This window comes from Echinops telfairi, unplaced genomic scaffold, assembly GCF_000313985.2.
Source record: "Echinops telfairi isolate 266 unplaced genomic scaffold, ASM31398v2 ScPeMD7_7425;HRSCAF=8463, whole genome shotgun sequence".
Lineage (NCBI taxonomy): Eukaryota > Metazoa > Chordata > Mammalia > Afrosoricida > Tenrecidae > Echinops > Echinops telfairi.
The window spans coordinates 236,584-259,057 of NW_022111325.1; the positions used below are offsets into that span (position 1 = coordinate 236,584).

The following is a 22,474-nucleotide window of genomic DNA, read 5'->3' on the forward strand; positions in this document are numbered from 1 at the left end:
GCAATTCCAACTCTCCCAGCTGCTCCTTAAGGAAAAGGCCCCACGGGGGTAGTTCTACTCCGTCACATGCGCCAACGTGAGTCAAAGGCAACTCCATGGCGCCTGACCACAGCAGTTTCCATTAGAATGATAGTTAAGGACCTCAAAGTCTGATAAAATTCGAAACACTTCCCAAAGCAATAGATTGGCGACCAAGGAACAAGAATCTCATTGACATCAGACTTCTCAATAATAACACTGGGTGCAAGAAGACAGGAATCATGTTTGCAAGTGTTTAAAGAAGTTTGGTGTTTGGCAAATAGTCATTCAAATGTGAAGGCGGGGTAAAACTATTCTCAGACACACTAGACTTCAGACATTGTTCCCCCCTGTGCTAAATATTTTTGTCAATTTATTTTGTCTTTCTTATTGTTGCTGAGAATGCACCCAGCAGAACAGACACTGATTCCACAGCTCAGCCCCAGCCAGTGCATTGACACTGATGATTTTATTGAAACTGCAGCCCTTCTCAGCCTCATTTTCAGAATTATTCCCCCTCCTACCCTCTAAATCTCTTACCTAATTTTTCGAGACCCAATTGATCTCCTATCAGGAATGTTAAATTAATAGACTTCTAAAGTAGTCGGGAGAAACCAGAACAGTCAAAATGCCTATCCACAGAAGTATGGGTGTGCTAGTCTGGCTAGACTAGAGAAATCCCTGGACACACAGATGTGTATAAAAAAAGAGATTTATATACAAGACAAATTGAACATGGAGAAACATCCCAGCCCAGTCCAGGTCAGGTCCATGAATCCGATATCAGCCCATATGTCCAATACCAAACTATAAAGTCCTCTCCAGACTCACGAAACATGCAATGAAGCCAAATGCAGGACAATCACAAGCCAGTGGGTAGAAAGTCTTTGGGTCCAGTGGTGCTGTAAGCATCTCAGCGCTGGCAGGGGTCTCTCTCTGTGGCTTTTCCGGCTTCCGAGGTCTAGTTGCGTCCATGTGGCTTGTCTTGGGCAATGTCTCCCAGGGAGTGGCAGAGAGAGAGGTGTCTTCTGCCTCCAAGGAGATAACCCCTGATTTCCCAGAATTCTCAGGAAAAGGTCAGGCCCACACAGAAATCTCATTGGCTATCTCCAGATTGACAGCCTAGACTCCACCCCTACACTCTTAATCCTTAAATTGACACCAGATTAGTTGACTACCACAATGGATAAGCAAACTAGGGTGTCTTCGTGCAATGAAATACTATAGAGCAGAGAAACTGAATGAACTCCATCAATAGGGATCACATGTTAAGCAAGAAGGGAATTGCAGAAAAATGCATACCAGTATGAAACCATTTGTGTGAAAACATGGAAATATAATGACACATTGCTTGGGAATATGTAATATGATCAAAATTACATTTCAATCATGAGAATGATAAACACATAATTTGGATAATGGCCGTGACTGTGGACAGGGCAAGTACAATAGGAGATTTGACATAGAGACCTTTAACTGGATTCAGAACTTTACATTATTTATTTTACATTATCTCAAGTACATATATTAATTAATTATTAATTAATGATTAATTCCAACAACATTTTAAAAGCTTGCAAGTGGCCCTCCATGGTGCAACGATTGGTCTTTGTTCCCCTGGGTCAACCAAGGAAGAAGAAGAGTCAGAAATGGGAGGAAGATAGGGACTGTGTGGCTCATTGTCCCCGGGAACAACTGCCTCCCTTGCCATGAGACCAGAAGAAGTGGATGGTGCCCGGCAACCAAACAGTTTGATCAAAGATTCTTTGGAAGAATTCTGATCAAAAGGGAGAGACGCAGAATAAAATTTCAAATGGTCACAGACTCCACACTTTCTGGAGGCATGGAGGATGGACGCACTCCTGAAAACACAGCCCGGAGATAAACTTTGAAATTTAACCCAAAATAGCTCCTGAAGTCTTCTTAAAACCAAACCATAGTTTCAGCATTATGCTCCGTTTTTAGAACCATCTACGCAGAATCAAAGGAGCTCTGGTGTGGAGGTGGACTACCCATTGGGCTGCTAACTGCAAGGTTAGCAGTTCAACTTCGCCAGCTGTTCTGCAGGGAAAGATGAGGCTGCCTCCTGGGTGAAGATGTGTGGCCTCGGGAACCCCAGGGAGCAGTTCTTCTCTGTCCTACAGGGTCACCAAGCGTCAGAGTGGGCAGAGATGGCAGCTGGTTTGGTTTTAGTAGATGGGATCAAATTGACAAGGGCAACCGAAATGATTAGCTAGGTCCCCTGGGGGGCACTGAGTTTACGTTAGTGAGGAAGGGACAATTCAGAAAGGAGGACCAGAACGGTTACCCAACTGGAAAGCCATCACCAACGCCATTGAATTGTACATGTAAGTGCGCTACGCCTGTGCATGTCCTGCTGTGTGCACTCGCAACAAAATGAAGGGTTCAGGGTTGTTGTTGTTGTTGTTGTGTTTAAGAAAGTGATATTTGGATTGAATAATTTAAAAATTGAATTAGAACATGCAAGTAAAAGATTCTACAGTGAGGGAGGGAGGGGGAAAAAAGAGGAGCTGATACCAAGGGCTCAAGTAGAAAGATGATGTTTTGAAAATGATGATGGCAACATATATACAAATATGCTTGATACAATTGATGTATGAAATGTTATAAGAGCTATAAGAGACCCAATAAAATGATTTTTTTTTAATTCAACATTGGAATATTCAGGCAGCCAGCAGACAGGGGGAAAAAACTCTAACAAGAAAGCTTGTGATTTCTAGTCTTTTCTGTATACTTGAACTATTTCATCACTAAAATGGGAAAGAAAACAAAAAGAAGAATGAACTTTCACAAAGGAAAGGCAAGCCCGGACAAGGAAGTGCGATCCGGTGCGTCTGAGATTTTCCCATGGCAACTCACAATGGCAACAAACAGTGGAGCGATTCTGCAGAACTCGGAGAGAAAGAATGTGGGACCGGGAGTTTCATTGCTACCAAGCAGCAAGGGCCTGAGTGAAAGAACTCGGCATACCTCGGCCAAGAGTCCTTTGAAATCCAACCAAGCAAATGAGGACCCACAGAAAGAAGTCTGGAATGAGGAAACCGGCCTACGGAGTCTGTTGGTAAGCTCTGAATTCATAGAGCTGTGGCTGAACATTGGTGGGAATCATGCTTCCAGAAGCTGAATTGACAAAAGGTATGTGATAGATGTATTTACAATGGCCAAAAAATAAATAAAAGAGGAAGAAGAAGAGTAGCTGCTGACTTTTGTACCACTAAACACCTCAGGGGATTTGGTTCTTCGGTTAGAGCCGGGTTTTTATGAGACATCCCAGGTAATTGGCCTAATAACAGGTTTAGTACTTCTGTTCTTCCTCGTAGTTCAAGGAGTAGCGCCTCGGGTCTGAAAAGCCTTTGAGCTGCCATCCAAGGAACCTCCACTGCCTCCATTGCCCAGGAGCAAGGGAAGAAGGTCAGGAACAGAAGGATGTACACCGTGCAGCTAATTGCCTCCCTGAACAATTACCCCCTTTGCCAAGACACCAGACGAGAACGTTGCCCCTGAAACTCAGGATTGAAGAGGCTATAGAGACAGCGAGCAGAATAAGGGTTCACGGGGTGGGGTGGGGTTAGTAGTGAGTGAGAGGGGAAAGGGGGGAGTTCAATAGGAAAGAGAGTGTGGTAGCAATTGTACAAGACTGCTTGCTGATTGAACTATGGGATGACATGATGTCTGCATTCCCTCCCAATAAAAAGGTTTGGGGGAAAACAAACAAAAAGAACGGTGCCCCGCTACCATTCCTGAACATGTTGATCCAAGATCCCATAGAAGAAACCTACTCAAACCAGGGAGCGATCCAGAAGAGGATTTCAATTTCTCGTGGAATCTAGAATTTCTGGATCTCTGACGTCTGGATGAATCCCCCAAACGACTCCTCTGACATTATCTTGCAACCTTAAATCAAAAATATTCCCTGAAGTCTTATCAAACCAAACAGAACTTTAGCTTATCTGGCAAAGCGTGTCTGTCTTGAACCCTGCGCCCTTTCAGAGCTCTCGCATGGAATCAAATGGGTAACAGCAGCGTCGATGAGAAACTGCGGGTCTGCTCACGGAGGAACGGCTCAGAGAGGTAGGCCGGAGGGACTGCACGCAGAATGTCAGCGACGGCCCTGACCTGTCCCTGCAAAACAGCTGCACTGGTGTCAGTTGTGTATTGTCAACAGCAACAAAATAAATTTGCAAGATCGTCGGTACAAAACAGCATGTAAACACCATATTTTTATCCATATAATGTATACAGTACACTGGGTTGTTGCAAGGCATGCAACCCCACATGTGAATTCCCTAGCTGTTGTGAGCATCACTTCTGTATATGTGATGATCTTTATGTGAGTGCATTATGTATGGGAGAATACAGCACCCCATAGTTCAATACTTTCAAGTTAGCCAATATAGCTATAGAAACTGCTAGATTTGACTCAGGAAATGGGAGTAGATATGAATGTATAATTCTCCTCACCAAAGAGTCCATAAATGCTTTCCAAAATAAAATATTGAGAGTTGTTTTTTATCCCGGGGACCTTTTAGGAATTAACATTTCTCATGATAAAAATAGATATATATTTATCCATTGTTTGGAAATTTGTTCATTTTCCCATCGTCTTTCTGAAGTAAAACCCCAAACTATTAGGGCCATCAATGAGGGAATTGGGACAAACCTGAGAACTTTGGCACAGGGAATACATAGGCTATTGGAAATAGGAAAGGACACAAGTACAGAGGAGGCACAAATTGACAAGTGGGATATACTGAAGATAAGTCACCTGTGTACATCGAAAGAATTCACCAAGAGAGTAATAAGAGAGCCCACAGACCGGGAAAACATCATTAGCAATGACACATCAGACAACGGCCTTATTACTAAAATCTACAATACTCTGCTAGCTTCCAAAAAGAAAAAAACTAATTGCCCACTGAAGAGGTGGGCAAAGGAACTGAACAGAAGTTTCACAAGGACAGAAATCTGAATGGCTAATAAACATATGGGAAAATGTTCCCGATCTTTAGCCATAAGAGAAATGCAAATTAAAACAACTATGAGGGTAAGTACCACCTAACACCCTCAAAGATAGCCCAATTCAAAAATCAGAAAGCAACAAGTGTTGGAGGGGCTGTGGGGAAACAGGAACTCTCATCCACTGCTGATAGACCTGTAGGAATGTACAGCCACTATGGAAATCGATCTGGCGATATCTAAAACAGATGGAAATTGAGCTACCATACGACCCAGCAATCCCCCTACTGGGCATCTACCCAGAAGAGGCAAGAAACAAACCATGGCCAGACATCTGTGCTCCAGTGTTCATTGTGGCACAGTTCACAATTGCAAGGAGTTGGAAACAACCCAAATTTCCATCAACAGATGAATGGATTAAAAAACTGGTTTTTTTAACATACAATGGGATACTACACATCATTAAAAGTCAGTAATAAACGCATGAAGCACATCCCCGCAGGGAAGAGCTGGAGGAAATTATGCTAAGCGAGGTAAGTCCAGCACAAAAGGACAAGTACAACATGAGTCTGCTGAGGTAAGCTTAAAAATGCAAAAGGCATATATGGGAAAAGGCTACTGTATACATACATTCCTGGGTGAGGTCCAGCTACTAGGGCAGGGGCCAGACACATTCCAGGCATCTGTATGGCAGCCAACTAAAAAAAAGGGGAAAAGAAAGAAAGAAAAGACAGGGGTAGCGGGGAAACAGGGCACTAACCCACCCAAGGGAAGGGTGTTGTTTATATCTCCACAGGAGAGGGAGAGAGGGACCAGACTTCAACCTGATGCACCAAGACATGAATGTAACATATCGGCAAGAAGCAGGGAACTAATAGAGAGGTCTGTGGAGCTGGCCCCAATCCCAACTACGTGGACACCTCCACTCCACCCCCCAGAAGAATGCACTGCAGAGGACAGCACTGAAGCTACAGCTCAGGGAGAGGGGCGCATCTGATCAGAGCAAACAGGAGCAAACTAGGAGGGAAGGAGATAGAATGGAGCACATCCTGGCCCAAGCCTTGAGGATGATATTCCTGCTCAGAGCAGCCAATGCACAGAGAGGACCAACGGGCTGGCTCCACCATGAGACACGAGGCCCCTCACTGACCCAGAGCACTTCAAGGAACAACACATGAAGCACAGTGTGAGAATTGTGCCTGATCTGACTCCACCAATCTGGGCAAAACAACATTAGGGCGTGCAACAAAGCAGCCAGGGGAGCAAAGCAATGAAGTCCCCTGGGGAATACCAAAAATAGACTTTAGGGCCAGGGCGTAGCACCCATCAGAATCAACTGAAAAACACTGCTAAAAGTCAACCAACAGAACTGGAGCAATTTATAGGCTTTTCTTTTTTTGTCGTTGGTTTTTATGTTGTTGTTTTGTTTTCCTGTGTTGCTTTGTTTTGTTTTTGTGCTTATTATTGCCTCTGCATGTCTATCTAGATAATATAGACAGGATAAACAATTCAGAGGAAGAAACAATGATCTACGGTTGGAGGGTGTGGAACGTTGGAGAAGGGGAGGCAGGGGATAGGAAGGGCGGTGTCAACCAACCCAGGGACAAGAAACAACAAGTGATCTAAAATTGATGGCGAGGAGGGTGTTGGAGGCCTGGTAGGACTTGATCAAGGTCAATGTAGCCGAGAGGAATTACTGAAACCCGAATGAAGGTTGAGCATGATAGTGGGACGAGAGGAAAGTAAAAGGAAATAGAGGAAAGAACTAGAAGGCAAAAGACATTTATAGAGGTCTAAATATAGGCATGTACATATGTAAATATATTTATATATAACAATCGGGAAATAGATCTATGTACATATATTTTATGTTAAGTATTAAGGTAGCAGACGGACACTGGGCCTCTACTCAAGTACTCCCTCAATGCATGTTTCAATGACATGGTATTCCATGATGCTCACCTTCCCAACATGATTACTGAAGAAAAAAATGGGTGCATAAGCAAATGTGGTGAAGAAAGCTGATGGTGCCCGGCTATCAAAAGATATAGCGTCTAGGGTCTTAAAGGCTTGAAGGTAAACAAGTGGTCATCTAGTCAAGAGGCAACACAGTCCACATGGAAGAAGCACACCAGCCTGTGTGATCATGAGGTGTCACAGGGATCAGGGATCAGACATCAAAGACCCAGAACAAAAAATCATGTCAATGTGAATGAGGGGAAATGCAGAGTGGAGACCCAAAGCCCGTCTGTAGACAATTAGACATCCCCTTACAGAAGGCTCACAGGGTGCAGTAGAGCACCAAGGAAGCATACAACATGCCTCTAGTTCTTGAATGCTTCCTTCCCACCCATTCTACCTTACAAATCTGGCTAGACCAGAGCATGTACATGGGTACAGATAAGAGCTGGCAACACAGGGAATCCAGGACAGATAAACTCCTCAGGACCAATCATGACAGTAGGCATTCCAGGAGGGTAAGGAGAAAGTGGGGAAAGCAAGGGGGAACCGACCACAATGATCTACCTAGAACCTCCTTCCAGGGGATTGGACAACCGAAAAGGGAGACATTGGTCAGTGTAAGATATGAAAACATAATAATAATAATTTATAAATTATCAAAGGTTTGTGAGGGAGAGAGGGAGAAAAACGAGGAGCTGATACCAAGGGCTCAAGTAGAAAGAAAATGTCTGAAAAATGATGATAGCAACAAATGTACAAATGTACTTGACACAATGGATGGATGAGAGCTGTATGAGCCCCCCAAAAATGTTTTTAAAAATAAATTATCAGGGGTTCATGAGGGAGGAAAGGAGGGTGGGGGAGGGAGGGATAAAAACGAGGAGCTGATACCAAGGGCTCAAGTAGGAAGAAAATGTTTGGAAAATGATGATGGCAACATATGTACAAATGTACTTGACACAATGGATAGATGGATGGATTGTGATAAGAGCTGTATGAGCACCCAATAAAATTATAAATAAATAAAACACTTGTCTCATGGCTCCATTTTTGTAAACTTCTTTCCCCTATCAATCTCTCTCCGTCTTTCTAGGAACATGTATCATAGAGACAGCTAAAGGGTGTTTGTCAAGTGCTAGTACTTATTTCTGGGCAGTGGGGTGGTAAGTATTTTTTGCTTTCTGTGTACCCCATTGTTTAACTATTCTCTTTTGAAAGGACCATGGGCATTCTGAAGAGGACACAGAAAAGGATGTCCTTGGTGGTTATTTCTAAGAGCAGGTTGAAGGCAACCATGTTGGAGCAGAGAGGGCTGATGACTGCAGTGGAGGGGACCATGGGGTCTTGCGATAGGGGTAGGAGTTTTAAAGATGGCAAGAAGCACACCTTTCGCCATTGATTGTTGAGGCAGAAGGACAGCAATTGGATTTGGGAGTGAAAGAAAAGGGGAAGCCCAGGAAGACGCTTAAGGAAAAGAGAATAGCACCATTTGGTGAGACAGTCAGGGGTCCCAGGGGCAGGAATTCAGGTGGACCGCCGAAAGCTGGATGATTAACACAGCCCCTTTCAGACACTGAGACATACATGTGGATGTCTTCTCAGTCAACAAAGAGCGAGCACCGTGTGCTAGGTCCTGGGGTGCCATGGGGAAGAACATGGACAATAACGTCTTCCCTCGGGCGCTCCCACCGCAGAAGGGGAAACAAGACGCAACGGGAACAATGCATGGTTTTGTGGAGACTACCAATACTACGGAGTAAAGCAAAGCAGAAAACAGAAACAACGGGGAGCAGCATGTCAATTAGATGGTCTAAGAAGTGCAATGTTGGAGCAAAGGCCGGAAGTACAGGAGGGAAGCACTTCCCTCAGCAGCTCACCAGTATCACGTTCCCTCCTGCCACAGGACCCTTGGATGTGCTGGTTCCTCTACCGGAGACGACACCTGTGCGGTCCCCCTTTCTCAAGCACATTCCCTCCCCGCAAGAGGAGGAAGCCAGCGGTCTTAGTTGAAAGTCTGACCCGGGTGTGCCTTTGCTGCGAGGTCACCTCAGTTTACACTTGTCGGCTTGCTGGTTTGTGTGTTCATCCAGGAGTCTCTGGGAAGGGCAAGCCCATCCCTGCACTCATCTGGGGCCTCAAAGATGGGTAGTTCAAGTCTATCCTAGGGCTCCTTGGAAAAAAGACCCGCCCATCTACTTCTGAAAAATTAGCCATTGAACACCCAATGGTGTAAAGACCATATTCTATGTCCAGCTTTGGTGAGTAGTAAATAAGGCCTTCAAGCCTTCTGAGTGGCCATCTAAGAGACAGCCATCGGTCTCTCCTGTCCGGAGCAAAGAAGAGTGAAGAAAATCAAGACACGAGGGAGCAATTAGTCCAAAGGCCGAATGGAGCCTATGAAGCCCAGCAATTGACACTGAGACCAGAAGACCCGGATGGTGCCCGCCAGCACTATTGACTACGCAGAAAGGGATTGCCATAGGAGATCATGAATAGAGGGGGAGGGAAATGTGAAGCAAAACTCAAAATAATGAACCATACCGTGCTCACGGTCTGTTAGAGATGGACTATGAGCCTTAGAGCCCTTCAGGCCTGGAACTGGACTTCCCCCCGTGGCTCAACTTTCAGTCAAGGGCAGACCTGTAGTGGACAGGGACAGCAGGAAGGTACACACCCCTTAGACCAATCGACTGTATGAGATGGGGGATCCCGCTCGGAAGGCAGGGAGCAGTAGGAAAGAGGGCCTAACAGGAACCGTCCAGGCAGGGAAGGAGCCGGAAGAGTGCCGTCTGATTGTGGGGATAGCAGTCAGCGTCACAAAGCACAATCTGCATGCGGGGTTGAAGGGAAAACCAATGTACTCTGTCAACTTCCACTCAGATCATAATAAAATTAAAAATTAAAAAAAAAGCTAGGGAGCGCAATTCTTCTACACTGACACATACAGGGTTGTCCTGCTCAGAATCAACTTGACAGTAATTGGTTATTGGATCATGGCTGTTTACTGTCTCCTGCCTCTGAATGATGAGCCTCATAAAATCAGGAAACATATCTGTCCAGACAAGGCCCTCCTTCTGAGTGAGTGAGTGAGTGAGTGAGTGAGTGAATGAATAGATGAATGGATGAATGAATGGGTCTGCCACAGAAGCAGTCACCGTCCCTCCATACGGGGCCTGTAGCAGGCACTCCTGGCCTCCGCAGTTCCTGGGCCAAGCTCTGGGCCAGAAGCCTCTTCCCTTCCCACGTTAGGCTGGATGGGGTCTGAGGCACTGCTTGCTGACCACGGATCACCATCGCATCACAGGTAGTGCTCCCGTGGGAAAGCCCCATGGTATCTCGGGCCCTGGATATTTTAATCTCTAAACGGTGCCTCAGGACTCCTAGCTCACAGGGCTGCCGGCAGGACCCAACGGCCCTCCGGCAGGAAAGTAGTTTGGAATGCCTTTCACAAGGAGCCAGCAGGAAGGGCGGTCCAACTTTTCACAAGGGAGTTTTACGATACAAAACCAAACCAAGTGCACAGGCGGGGGCCAAGGCTGACACCAGGGGTCCTATCGTTCTTACCCTCCTACGACAAGATGAGTCAGACTGGGGCCTGCTTATGGCTCCACCCATCCCTCGGGTGGCCAGCCTGCATCACTGGACTGAGATGAGCTCTGTCCTTGAGCCAGGAGGGCAAGTCATTCTCCGACCCTAACACTCCCCAGAAGCCCGCTGCCTGCCCCTGCCGTGCCTGCTTCCACTCCTCGGGGACTTCTCTGGCTCCAGGCCCAGAAACCCAAGCCCTGACTGCCATTGAAGTTCTCTGGCCTCCACTGAAGCTCAGCGTCCTCATCAAGGACCCGGGTTTAAACGGAGATCCCCCTCCGCGTCCCACTGTCACTGTTGTTGTTAGATGTGATTAAGTCGGTTCCGACCCATAGTGACCTTAGGCACAACAGAACAAAACACTGCCCCGTCCTGCGCCCGTCTCACCATAGTTCCCGTGCGTGAGTCTCTTGTTGCAGCCACGGTGTCGATCCATCTCCTGAGGGCCTTCCTCTTGTATACTGTCCCTCTACTTTCCCAAACATGACCTCCTTCCCCAGGGACAGGCATCTCTTGGCAACAGGTTCAAAGTGTGTCAGATGAAGTCCCACCACCCTTACCTCTAAGGAGCACTCTGGTTGCACTTCTTCCGAGACGGATGGGTCTGCCCTTTCAGCAGTCCCTAGTACTTTTGCTATTCTTCTCCGGCACCACGATTCAAATTGAAGGAGGAGCCACGGAAAACGGTGGCCTGCTAGACCAGTGCTCCTCAACCTTCCTCATGCCACGGCCCTTTCGTACAGTTCCTCATGTGGTGGGGACCTCCCAACCAGAAATTTATTTTCATTGCTACTTCATCCCTGTCATGTTGCTACAGTTATGAATTGGACAACCCCTGTGAAAGGGTCGTTCGACCCCCCAAGAGGGTTGAGACCCACAGGGGGAGAAACGCTGGACTAGAGGCATGTTAGAAGTGCTGGGCTGCGGCCAACTTGGAGGAGAGGGGGAGGCAGGAGAGGGGACAGAGCCAGGCGCTCCAGGAAACATGAGTGTCCCTAGGGAACAGTTTAAGATTGCTCCCACCCTCCTGATCTCTTGTCCAGAGATAACATTTACCACCACCCCACCCCGTCCCACCCCACCCTGACACAATTTCCCTTCTCTCATTGGAAGGAGACAGAATGTTGGTCCACTAAGGGAATAGGCACCATGTGGAAGGTTGAAAATACCGAGGAGCCAAATAATAATAATTTATGAATTATAAAGGGTTCATGAAGGAGGGGGGAGGGGGGAGGGAGGAGAAAAACTGAGGAGCTGATATTAAGGGCTCAAGTGGAAAGCAAATGTTTTGAGAATGATGATAATAACAAATGTACAAATGTGCTTGGCACAATGGATGTACCCTGTTTCCCCCAAAATAGGACAGTGTCTTATATTCATTTTTGCTCCCAAAGATGTGCTAGGTCTTATTTTCAGGGGATGTCTTATTTTTCCATGAAGAAGAATACGGTACACATTTATTGTTTATTGTGTTATTAAAACAGACCTCGCACTTCCTGTCTGCTCCAGCTGCGCTGCAGCCAACAGTGAGTTGTGCGGTGGCGCCCCGCCACTACGGTCCAGAGTCCAGAGTCACGGGAGCTTTGGGGGGGGCCCTTATTTTGGGAGAGGTCTTATTTTCGGTGGGATGACTTATATTTCAGCGAGAGGCAAAACTGTAAGTAGGTCTTATTTTTGGGAGATGTCACACTTTTAGGAAAACAGGGTATGTATGGATTGTGATAAGAATTGTACAAGCCCCCAATAAAATGATTTTTTTTAAATACTGAGGAGTCATCGGGTCATTGAAGTGGGGAGACGTGTGGGCTGCTCTGGGAGTTCTCAGGAGATCCTCCTCCGGGGAACCTGAGGGGCCCTCCACCCGCCTGTGGTCTTGGTTAGCACCTGCCCACCCTGCTCTGCCTCCCAGAGGCTGCTGGTCACTGGTCCCCTTTCATCCCAGCTCAGCGCCTGCCCCCCGTGGGCCCCCCTTCCCCCCCACACCTGGATGAGTAAAGAACAGCGGATGTTGAATCTGTTCTGATGCACGGCAACCCCGTCCGCGTGCCTCATTGGGTTTCGATAGTCAATGCTTCAGCATTAGGTCACCCGGCTTCTCTTCTGAAGAGTCACCGGGAGCCCAAACGGCTCTTGGGTTGCCAGCTAAGCTAGCACACCTTGTAGCACCCAGAGACCCCTGCTACCCTTTAAAGCAAGGGTCGGTTTTCCAAAGGTTTGCCTGGGTGGTCCCTGTGCTGCATTGACACCCTTCTGAGCCCAAGGGGCGTCACCCAGTGGGTCTGCAGGTGGGAGCCACCAGCTGCTCCGCAGAAGGAGGGGACTTTCTGCTCCTGTAGATTTGCCATCGCAGAAGCTCACAGGGGCAAGTCAACCCATCTCTTCTAGGGTCACGATGAGTCAGCATCGACGGCAGGGAGTTTGGTTTGGGGTGAGTCATGGTCGGGATATGGATATGCAAGTGATTCACCAAGGAGATTAGCTCGCTGGGTAATAACGCAACTAAGGCACATGGCGCTCTTCTGGGGGTGGGACCATGTCAACAAGGTGAAGAGACGGGTCAATTGTGCTGTCCTCCATGGGTCACCCAGAGGAGGCATTTCTGGCCTCCACCTCGTGGGAGTCAGCCTCAGGCTATTGCTCTTGGTTTTTCTTTCCCACCCCCACCCCCACCACATGAAGGTGAAGTCAGAGAAGGTCAGACGCCACCCCCACTTACAGCTCCCAAAATACTCCTCGAGATCAATGGACAACCAGGCACATTTTCAGGGTGGCGGCTCAGAGTTTTCATTCTAAGTTTCCATTGGGTGTGATCTCTGAAAATAGTAGATCATCTGACATTGTTCAATGAAGCTGGTAAAACTCCGTTTTAAGCATGCATCTGATGGAACCCAAGCATTATGGTAACCCGATAGCCGTCCTCATTCATTAAAGGAACCACGAACCACACGCGCAGGGTTTCCGTTCAAACCCACCAGCACCCTGAGGGAGAAAGGTGCCCCAGTGGTGTGGCCTGGTGGTTATGAGTTGGGCTGCGGTCCACACGGGTCGGCAGTTCAAAACCACCAGCAGTTCCTTGGGAGAGAGCATGAACTTTCCACTCAGAAACCCAGCGAGGGTTGCTGGGGTGAGCCCTGACTCGAGGGCAGTGGGTTGGCCGTTGGTCTTGGTCTCCTCCCGTGAAGAGTCCAGTCTCAGACACTCTGTGAATTGTTATAAGTTGGAACCCACTCAGCAGCAATGAGTTTGGTGTCATCTACTACCAATTGGACAAAACTAACCAATGTGAGCACATTCTGTACCATCCAGTTGAGGCAGCCCAGTGACTGTCAGGACAGGTGAGGGGCAACTGGGAAGGGCTGTTGTGAAGGGCAGGCGGGCCAAGGGGGATGTCTCAACTACTGGCCTGGCCGGACACGGACCAGCTGGACGAGACAGAGGCTCTGTGCATGGTTCCAACCAAACTGCCTGGGCCTGGGCAGAGCCTGGAGATGCTCCTTGGCCCCCGCCGCCCGCCGGGGACGCTCACTATCCCAGTTGGCCATCACTGACACAGCTCTTCAGACTGTGTTCCCTGCCTTCCTCCCGCAGACGGGGGCCCTCGCTCAGGGAGGGGCAGAGGGAGAAACAGGAGGTGGCACCCCGACTGCAGCTACAAGAGGTGTTTCCTTTCCGCTGGCCTCGCTCACCCCTCCCTCCCCGGCACCCCACAAACTGCTCTGTGACCTGGAAGGCTGTGCTCCCAGGCAACCCAGGCCTCACGGCCCTGCTCATGGGTCCTGTCACACAGGACTGACCGGTGAGGACTGGTGGAGACCTACTGTGTGCCTCAAGGTTGAGTGTGCCTCTGTGCTGGGAGGGCCCAGAGACGGTGATGTGTGACCATCACCCCTTGTGAGGCAGGAGGGCAGTACCTGCTGGAGGCCAGGAATCTGGCCTTCTTTCTTGCCCTGACCCTCCTCGGCACTCTGTCTCCGGGAGAGCCCCCCACCCCCTTTGCCCCAGGGCCCAGAGCACCCAGGGGTGGAAAGTTTCGACTGAGCAACACAAAAGAACCGGGTGAAAGGAATACAAACTCCAAATCCAGCCTTTATTGCCATTCTCCAGCGGCTGAGCAGGAGGGAGGAGGCCCAGGCCTGCTTAGCGCATTCCCGGATGGAGGGACACAGTGGCAGCCCGAGGGGAGCCCTGGACCTACTTCTCTACCCAGCATGGGGGCAAAGGATGGGGGCAGTCACTTCTGCTGCTGCCAGAAGCAGAGGGCTACCCCTGCAGGAGGTTGGCACCAACCATCAAGAACTACCACACGTATTGGACAGGTCGGTGGGCTAGACAGGCGAGGAAACCCTTGGGCTCCCCAAACAGCATTGAGATTTCACAGAAGAATGTTCACTGGTTCCAGGGACTGAGACTCTCAGAGAAGCAGCACCCCCCAACGGAAAACAGAGACCCTGTTCACAAGGGTGGCAAGAAGGTCAGAGGGGAGAAGCTGAGAAAGCTGGTGGGCAGAGAACACTGAGGAGGGGCCTGGCCGAGAGCATGGGGGCTGGGCGTCAGGGTCAGGGCCTGGAGGGGCCCTAACTGACAGTGGCCTGCTCCTGCTGGCGGATGAGGTTAGCGATGGGGCTGGTGATGCCGCCTATCAAGGTCCAGTACTCATCAAAACTGATGCGCCCGTCGTGATTGGCATCTAGGTTCTGGATGAGCTTGTCGGCGGCCTTTCGGTTCCCCGTGTCCTGCAGAGGGACCAGAGGTCAGCAGCTATGAGGGTGGCAGCCACATGGAGTCCCCAGACAGGACAGGACCCTGGGCAGAGTCCAAGGAATCTAGCCAGGGCAGCCTGTGCCTTGCGAAAGCAAATAGAGCCCCTGTGGCTGGGGGCTGGGCACCCAGGAGGAGAGGACAGAGGCCCTAAGGTGGGGGGACCCTGATGGGATATGCAGGAAAGAGGCGGGGGGGATGAGAGTCTGGGGAGGGGGGCCCCTGAGAGGACAGAGGAAAGGGGTGGGGTGAGAGGCGGGGTGGGGGGCACCTCCCAAGGTGGGGGGGCTCACCGTCAGCATGTGGTTGAGCTCCTTCTGCAGCATCTTGCGGAAGCTGCTCCTGCTAATCTTGTTCTTGACCAGGCTGTGCCGAGACACGTACTTGTAGAAATTCTCCACCAGGACCACGACGGCCTGCTCCAGCTCCGTGTAACAGTCTGCCATCGCTCCGCTTCTCCTGCTCCCGGGGCCTGGGCCACAAGGGAGGGGAGCCTCAGAAGACCCACCACACACAGGCCAACCACCCCCCACGCTGACCCCCTGCCCTTGCCCCCTCTCTGTCCCCCCACCCTCATGAGGAGATAGGACAGGGGGGAGGCTGTCATAAGTAGTTTGGGGGGTGGGGTGCTGGAATGACAAAGATGTGGCTCTCCTAATCCAGGTGTTGCCTGGTTCAACCGCCCCAGCAGGTTCTCCGGGTCCTGCCCCAGCCCCAGGCCTGGGCTGCCGGTTGTCAGAGTCACAGTCAGACTCCCATGGGAAGAGGAGAGTACTGGCTCACCCCTCCTGCCCAACTCCACACCTGGCCAAGCCCAGCCCTGCAGAGGTGAGCCGAGAAGGGCAGGGCTAAGAATGCTCACCTGCCCTTCTGCCTGCAGGGTTGGCCGAGGGCAAGGGCGGCACTCGCCCTAGGCAACAAAACAGGTGGTAGAGACTGAGGCCCTCCCCCAGCCCCCAGCAGGCCGAACCAAGGGGAATGAGGCCAGGGTGTCCAACTATGGCTGGCCCCTCTCTGGGAAAGGGGAGAGTCCTGGATCCATTGAGTAGCACTGGGCAGAAGGCCCCGGCCACACCCACCCCTAAATCTGGAGCGAGAATCCACCCACTCACATGACCCATTACCTAGGCGGACATCCAGGCCTGGTGCCCCCACCCTCAGCAGCAGTCGACCGGACCTGACACAGCGGCAGACTGACAGTTCAGCACCACATCCCCTTCAGCGCATCCCCCTCAGCCCAGGACAAAAGGCACTCTCATGCTAAGCGGATACAGGCTTCTGAATAACAGGATATGAGGGGAGCAGGCGGATCTGCTCTGGGAGTCACCGCCCATGCCCAGAGCCCCCCCAAGTCAACCCGGGCAAATCAGACTCCCCTCCCACCCCCAAGCCCAAGCATGAACTCCAGCCGCCCTCGCCTGGTGCCTGGTGGACATAGCGGGCAGTGCCAGTCTGGGGCCCAGGGCAGCCCACTGTCTGATTCAGACCAGCTGCCTGCTGTGCCAGGCCCCCACCCTCACCCCTGAGGCCTGCGCTCACCACCTGCTATCCAACTCTCACCCAGCCTGTGGCTCTCCCTGCTCCTCCGCCCACACCCACTCCCCTGGCACCACCTGAAAGAGCCTACCCCTCACTCTGGCCCTGCCCAAGCCACACCTCCTGTGGGAAGCCTGCTCTGACCCCTGCCCTCAACACCCTCCTCCAACTCCCACAGATATAGCCAGCCAGCTGTGTTCCCTGCCCAGCCTTGGCATGGGCCCATGGCAGGACGGCCCAGCCTCTTCCTGGAGCCCGCCTCCCCACATAGTCCTTGAAGCCAGGACAGCACTGCCACACAAAACCCCCAGCCCCTCCCTACCAAACCACAGGCCCAGAGATGAACAACCAGACTGGCATCCAGGGAACATGCTGCTTTAATCCCCAGACCTACCAACTGCCTGCTTCAATCTCCCTGCAAAAGTTTTTAAAATGGTCCCCCTTCTCCTGCGGGTCCTGACACCAGGGAGCCATGGCCCCTGGCCCGCACACTTCTGAGCTGGGGCAGGCCTCTGCCTTCCAAAAGCTTTTCCTTCAGGGAGGCTGGGACGTGGAGAGAGGGCCAGGGAGCAGCAAGGAAGGAGAGGCCGGGGAGAAGGATGAGGCTGAGGTGGCTGGCCATCTCTGGCAGGGAACCCTGGCTTCCCTCTGTCCCTCCTCGCCCGCCTGACCACTCTGCTCGGTGACCCAAGGATGATGGGGGATGAGGCTGAGACCTCGAGAAACCCTATTCTTTTCCTTACTGGGTACTTGCTGCCAGTTTAACTGTAGGGTGTTGGTGTTTAAGCTGTCCATTAAAAAAAAACGAACATTCTAGCTTTCACAAGTGACGTGAGGGGAAGTGTTTTCAATACATAAGCTGCCCCTTCTGTTGCCCTTGAATGGGGCAAGTCCTTGTCCTTGTCCTTGCTGATGCTGAAAGTGGAACTCCCTTCCGGAAGGTCTCCAGCCTGCTTCTGAGCAAGAACCATGGGCATGGGGAGAAACTCAGAGGGTGCCCTCATCCTGGCCAGCACGGACCTTGTTCTGTACCTGAGGGACCTGAAGCCCACTGGGGACAGAAAGGGGAGGAGCATGATTTGGGGGGCAGCGTGTCTCTCTGCTCTCTCTGGCCCACCCACCCCGCCCGCCACCTGTCTTCTCCTTCTCCAGCCCCTCTTCAACACCCTGCCCAGCCTCTGGCAGCCGCCTCCAGGCAGCACCCAGGATGAGCCTGCCAAGGGGCTCCATTGACTGCAGTCAGCTGTGCTGAATGACCCCAGAGAGGTAGCTCTCTGGGCTTCAATTCCCAGGGCCTTCTCCCAGGTACCCGACAAACACATACGGACATACACACACACAGAGAGATACACACAGACACACACACAAGTCAAGTGACCGATGCTGGAGATAGCCGGCTGGACAGGCCTTCTCTGAGCATAGGGCACAGTGGTACAGTCCCTCCTCCCCCTCCCTGGGGGCCAGGACACAGGATCTGCCACCCCACCCATCCCACAGCCACTCACCCCTCCAGCCAGCCCCATCCTCCCACCAGGCACAAGGAGAGGGCTGCTGCCCCACCCACTCCTCCCTGGGAAGGGTCCACCGGAATCGCCACAGGGAGACCCTGACCTAAGAGTCAGCAACAATGTGCAGCGTTGGAGCCTTTCCGAAAATTGGGGGTAGGGACCATTTGTCCTCCAAGGACCCTCTCATCTGGGCCCCCAGCCCCCTCCCCACAACGTTCTCATTGTCTTCTCCCCTGTTGACTCACTGAGCAATCAGGAGGCTCCCGCCCACCTCCACTCAGGCTTGCTGACTGCTCCAGAGCCCAAATTGCCCTGACACCATCCCCTGGATCTCCGCCACCCCAGCCCCGCCCTCCCACCCCCAGGTTCTTCACCCCACCCCATCAACTCCCAGGTCCCCTTCCACCCAGAGTCCTGAGCACCCACCACGCCTTCACAGTGCCGCTTCGCTTCCCATCTCCACGCACACTTCCTGAGGCTTACATGACTGGAAAGAGTCGGATACCTCCTGGGACGCCCACCCCTCCCAGGCACCACTCTCCCCAGAGCCTGGCCCTCCCTCAGCTCTGAACTTAGCATCCTCTCTGTCCCTTCCACTGACCTTCCATTCCTTCACACCCTTCCGTGGCTGACCCAATCATTCACTGCTCATGTATTCACTCTTTCAGGGACACATTCATTCTCTCGCTCATTCCCTGGCTGGGCTGGAGAGGCTCTATTTGCAAAACCCAAGCCAGCCTCACTGCCACAGAGGCGGCCTTAGAGGACAAGGGAGGACTAAGACTACAGTAGGAGGAGAAAGCCTCATCTTTCTCCCTCACGACTGGGGCTTTCGAACTGCTGACCTTGCTGATGGCAGCCGGGTGAGTGTCCATGCCATTTCAAAGAACTCAACCTGAACAGCCCTGTTCTCTGGTCTTTCTCCTCGAACTCTCCTCAGCGCCAAGAGACAAAACTCTCGGCGCCTCATACAAGCACTCCATCTCTTCCTCCCCAGCCCTCCCACACTCACCACAGTCCAATGCAAGGGACTCACACCCACAGCGAAGAAGGATGCCACTCCTGCTCCCTCGGCCGGAGGAGCCCACCCACCTTCGCCTGCTTCCGCCTTTGCAGCATGCAGCTGCAGAAAAACCCTGGCTGCCCTGAAGCTTCTTCCAGACACGTGCCCAAGTGAGGTTGGAGCAATTTGGAGTGGGGAGACACACACGCAGGCTGATGGGGCCTCTTCCGGGAAGAAAGACTGAGCCCCTAGAACCAGCACCCCAGTGCTCCCTTTCCCAACAGCCCTGCCCTCAACCCCACTCACAGGTCTGGGCAGGGGGAGGCTCCTGCCGTGCAGATGGCTGTGCCAAGCAAAGCAAGTCAAGCCAGGACCTGCTTGGGACCTGCGGTGGAGAAGCGGCTGAGCTTCTACCCCTTTCCCTCTCTGAAGCTCCCAGGCTCCCTCGGAGCCTCACAGAGTCCCTTCCTGGTCAGTTCCCAGAGTCCAATGGGGACCTCCGAGGTAGAGGAGAAGCCACCTCAGCCCCTGCTTTCGCTCCCTGGTTCCTCCTGGGCCCGTTACCTCTCCGGAACAGAAGGACAGAACGCGGCCCCAGAACCCAGAGAGGCCAGCGACCAGAGTCTGACCCGCCTCCTGCCCCCACCAACGTGTTACATACACTCTCTTTTTGTTTGGAAAGGGTTGGGACCGCTGTGGGCAGAGCCAGTGGCCCAGCCCCTGGAGAGGAGCCCAGGCAGCTGGCGGCTGGGGGGGAAAGGGGTCTCCCCACTCCATACCTTCCTCTGTAGGCCTTACACCAGCCACAATCCCAACCCCGGGGGTGCTGAGGACTCCCCATTCCAAACTGGGGGAAGTTAATCACCCATTGAATCTTCCTGCCCTGCCTCTGTCTGGGAGGTGGGGGTCCGCCTCCCTAGCCCAGATTCATTGCCCTTTCTCCTGGCCCCTGAAGCCTGCGGAGCCTCTCTGGAAGCGTAGGCCCACCCAGGCTGGGCCCAGGGCACTCACCTGCCACTTCTGTTCCCACAGGACTCTGGGGCCTGGGCTCTGGCACTGCCAAGCAGCTCCGTTCAGCCCAGCTGGGACTCCTCCCAGCTGCACTCCCAGAATCTGTCCCACTCCCTCCCTGCCCTGCCTGGTGGAGCTGGCTCCTGTGGGGGAGATAGTGACTGAGCTCCCTCTTGACTTGGCCCTGGGGTTGGGCCCTTGTTAAAGGGATACACACCTTTTTTAACACCCCTCCACCCCCACTCCAGAGGGAGTGGTAGAAGTTGGCACTCCCCCAACCCCACCCTCGACACCAGAACCTGGAGGGCCTGAGCACTGAGCAGGGCTGGACATGGCAAGAAAGGCAGGGAAGGACAGTCAGCCCCCTTCTCACATGGGTCACTTGGGAGCCCGGTTTCAGGCCCCCAGGCAGGTCTGGCTGGCCCCAGATAAGTCCCTGCTGCTGGGGCTCCTCCAGGAATGGCCCCTGATTTCTGGAAGTCCCAGTCTGCCCCCTGGACATCCAGCTCCCAAGAAGCCACCAGGAGCTGTCTGCCCGGAGACCCAAGTGTGTGGCTGCCATCAAGTCAGCTGGACCCCATGGGGACTCCAAGTGTACAGAGTGGCATTGCCCCACCTTCTGTCCTCCGGGCTGTGACTGGACTCCTTCAGAAGCAGAGAAGCCAGGCCTGGCTTCCCAGGCCCCGGGGGCCAGGGGGTGGGGGTGGGATGCAAAGCACCAGGTTTCCCACTGGAGTTCAGTGCTTACCTGTGGGCACCTCCCAGGGCCTCTGCAACCCATCCTAACTTGCCCCATAGGACTCCTCAGGAAGCCCTCCTCCACCCCGCCCCAAAGTTCCCTCTGAACCGGGCAGGGCCTGTCTCACTGAGCATGGCCACTGACAGCGGAGAGGGAGCCCACTCCCACAGTTCCGGCTTATGTTCAGTGACTCCTCACTGTGTGTCAGGATCTGCTGAGCACTTGACATGATGCAACCCTGTCTCACCTGGACAATCCTGTGGAGGGGTGGGGGGTGGGAGGGTTGCTATGAACAGCCCCACTTCCCAGATGAGGAAACTGGGACTCTGAGTATCAGCCCAAAGTCCCTAAAATGGCAAGTGGCAGAGCAAGGATTCCAACCCAGACCTGCCCATCTACTTCCCTTGTCAAGTCAGCCACGTCCCAGGACCTCTGGGTTCACATCCTTTCCCCTCAGCTGCACCCACAATCTCATCTCCTGGCCAGGGGCACAGAGGAACCTGTCCCTCAAAGAGGAGCAGGTCTCCCACCACTGGGGTCGGGAGCCACCCTCAAGCCAAGCCCATGGGGGAAGAGGAGCCCCCACTCACTTCCACTGCCAACCATCCGGGGCCTTCCATGGCCTCCCTGCTGCCGACCCCCTTCCCCATGTCATGTACCTTCAAACCCATGGGATAACCAATCAAGACAACGGCTGTCTTTTTTTTTCCTTTTTTTTTTTATTAATCAAATGATACAAAACAACCATCAGTGTGTAAATACCAAGCACCCAGCTGGTCCCTCCACCCCAAGGTCACAATTCAGGCATGGCTTTCTCAGATTCCCCCCTGCCCCCAGTCCTACTCGCCCCTTCCCTTCGCCTCCGTGTGACAGAGCCCTGGGCGGAGGCTGGGTGGAGCTGGAGGTAGGAAGAGATGGCACTAGACAGACAGCTATGGCTGGAACTGGAGGAGAGGCTAGGAGGGGCAGGTGCTTGGAGATACTTTTGAGTTTCAAATATTCATATGAAGACAGCCCTGTTCCCAGCCCCTCCTCAAATCACCCCTTAGACCCAGGCTTTCTGCCCCATTACCAATTTCCTTGGACCTTACACCATTCTTATCCCTCAATATGCATCCTTGGCCCCAACCCCTCCTGGCCCCCGGAGCCTCCTTCTGGTGGGACTCCTCGGGGCCCCATGGGCTCCAGGAATGGGCACTCAGAGCCCCGGGGAGGCAGAGCCGGCCCTGTGCTGAGACACATGCAAGGAGAAGTGTAGGCTCTGTGATAAGGTGACGGTGGTACAGAGAAGAGCTTTTATTTCCAGGCTCACAGACACACACACACACACACACACACACACACACACAGAGAGATACACACAGACACACACAC

General features: G+C 52.2%; 2 protein-coding genes across 5 annotated transcripts in view; both read right to left on the minus strand.

Annotated features, from left to right (window-relative positions):
* Positions 1-14,611: 14,611 nt before the first annotated feature.
* On the minus strand, positions 14,612-20,467 carry S100A16 (S100 calcium binding protein A16). 4 transcript variants are annotated; one of them, XM_004714734.2, is made up of 3 exons: positions 20,362-20,467; positions 15,597-15,775; positions 14,612-15,278 (listed from the first exon to the last, which is right to left on the minus strand). In XM_004714734.2, the coding sequence occupies exons 2-3, from the start codon at positions 15,747-15,749 to the stop codon at positions 15,120-15,122; spliced, it is 312 nt and encodes a 103-aa protein (XP_004714791.1). In that variant the 5' UTR covers positions 15,750-15,775; positions 20,362-20,467; the 3' UTR covers positions 14,612-15,119. The 4 variants fall into 4 exon arrangements, with proteins under 4 accessions (XP_004714791.1, XP_045154373.1, XP_045154372.1 ...); XM_045298438.1 differs by lacking the exon at positions 20,362-20,467 and adding an exon at positions 19,657-19,860; XM_045298437.1 differs by lacking the exon at positions 20,362-20,467 and adding an exon at positions 16,428-16,553.
* A 1,393-nt stretch (positions 20,468-21,860) lies between these two features.
* Positions 21,861-22,474, minus strand: part of S100A14 (S100 calcium binding protein A14) — a 2,158-nt gene continuing 1,544 nt past the window's right edge. Inside the window, exon 5 of the mRNA XM_004714620.2 lies at positions 21,861-22,449. The gene's annotated coding sequence lies outside the window, so the exon portion shown is untranslated. The remainder of the gene's footprint in view (positions 22,450-22,474) is intronic.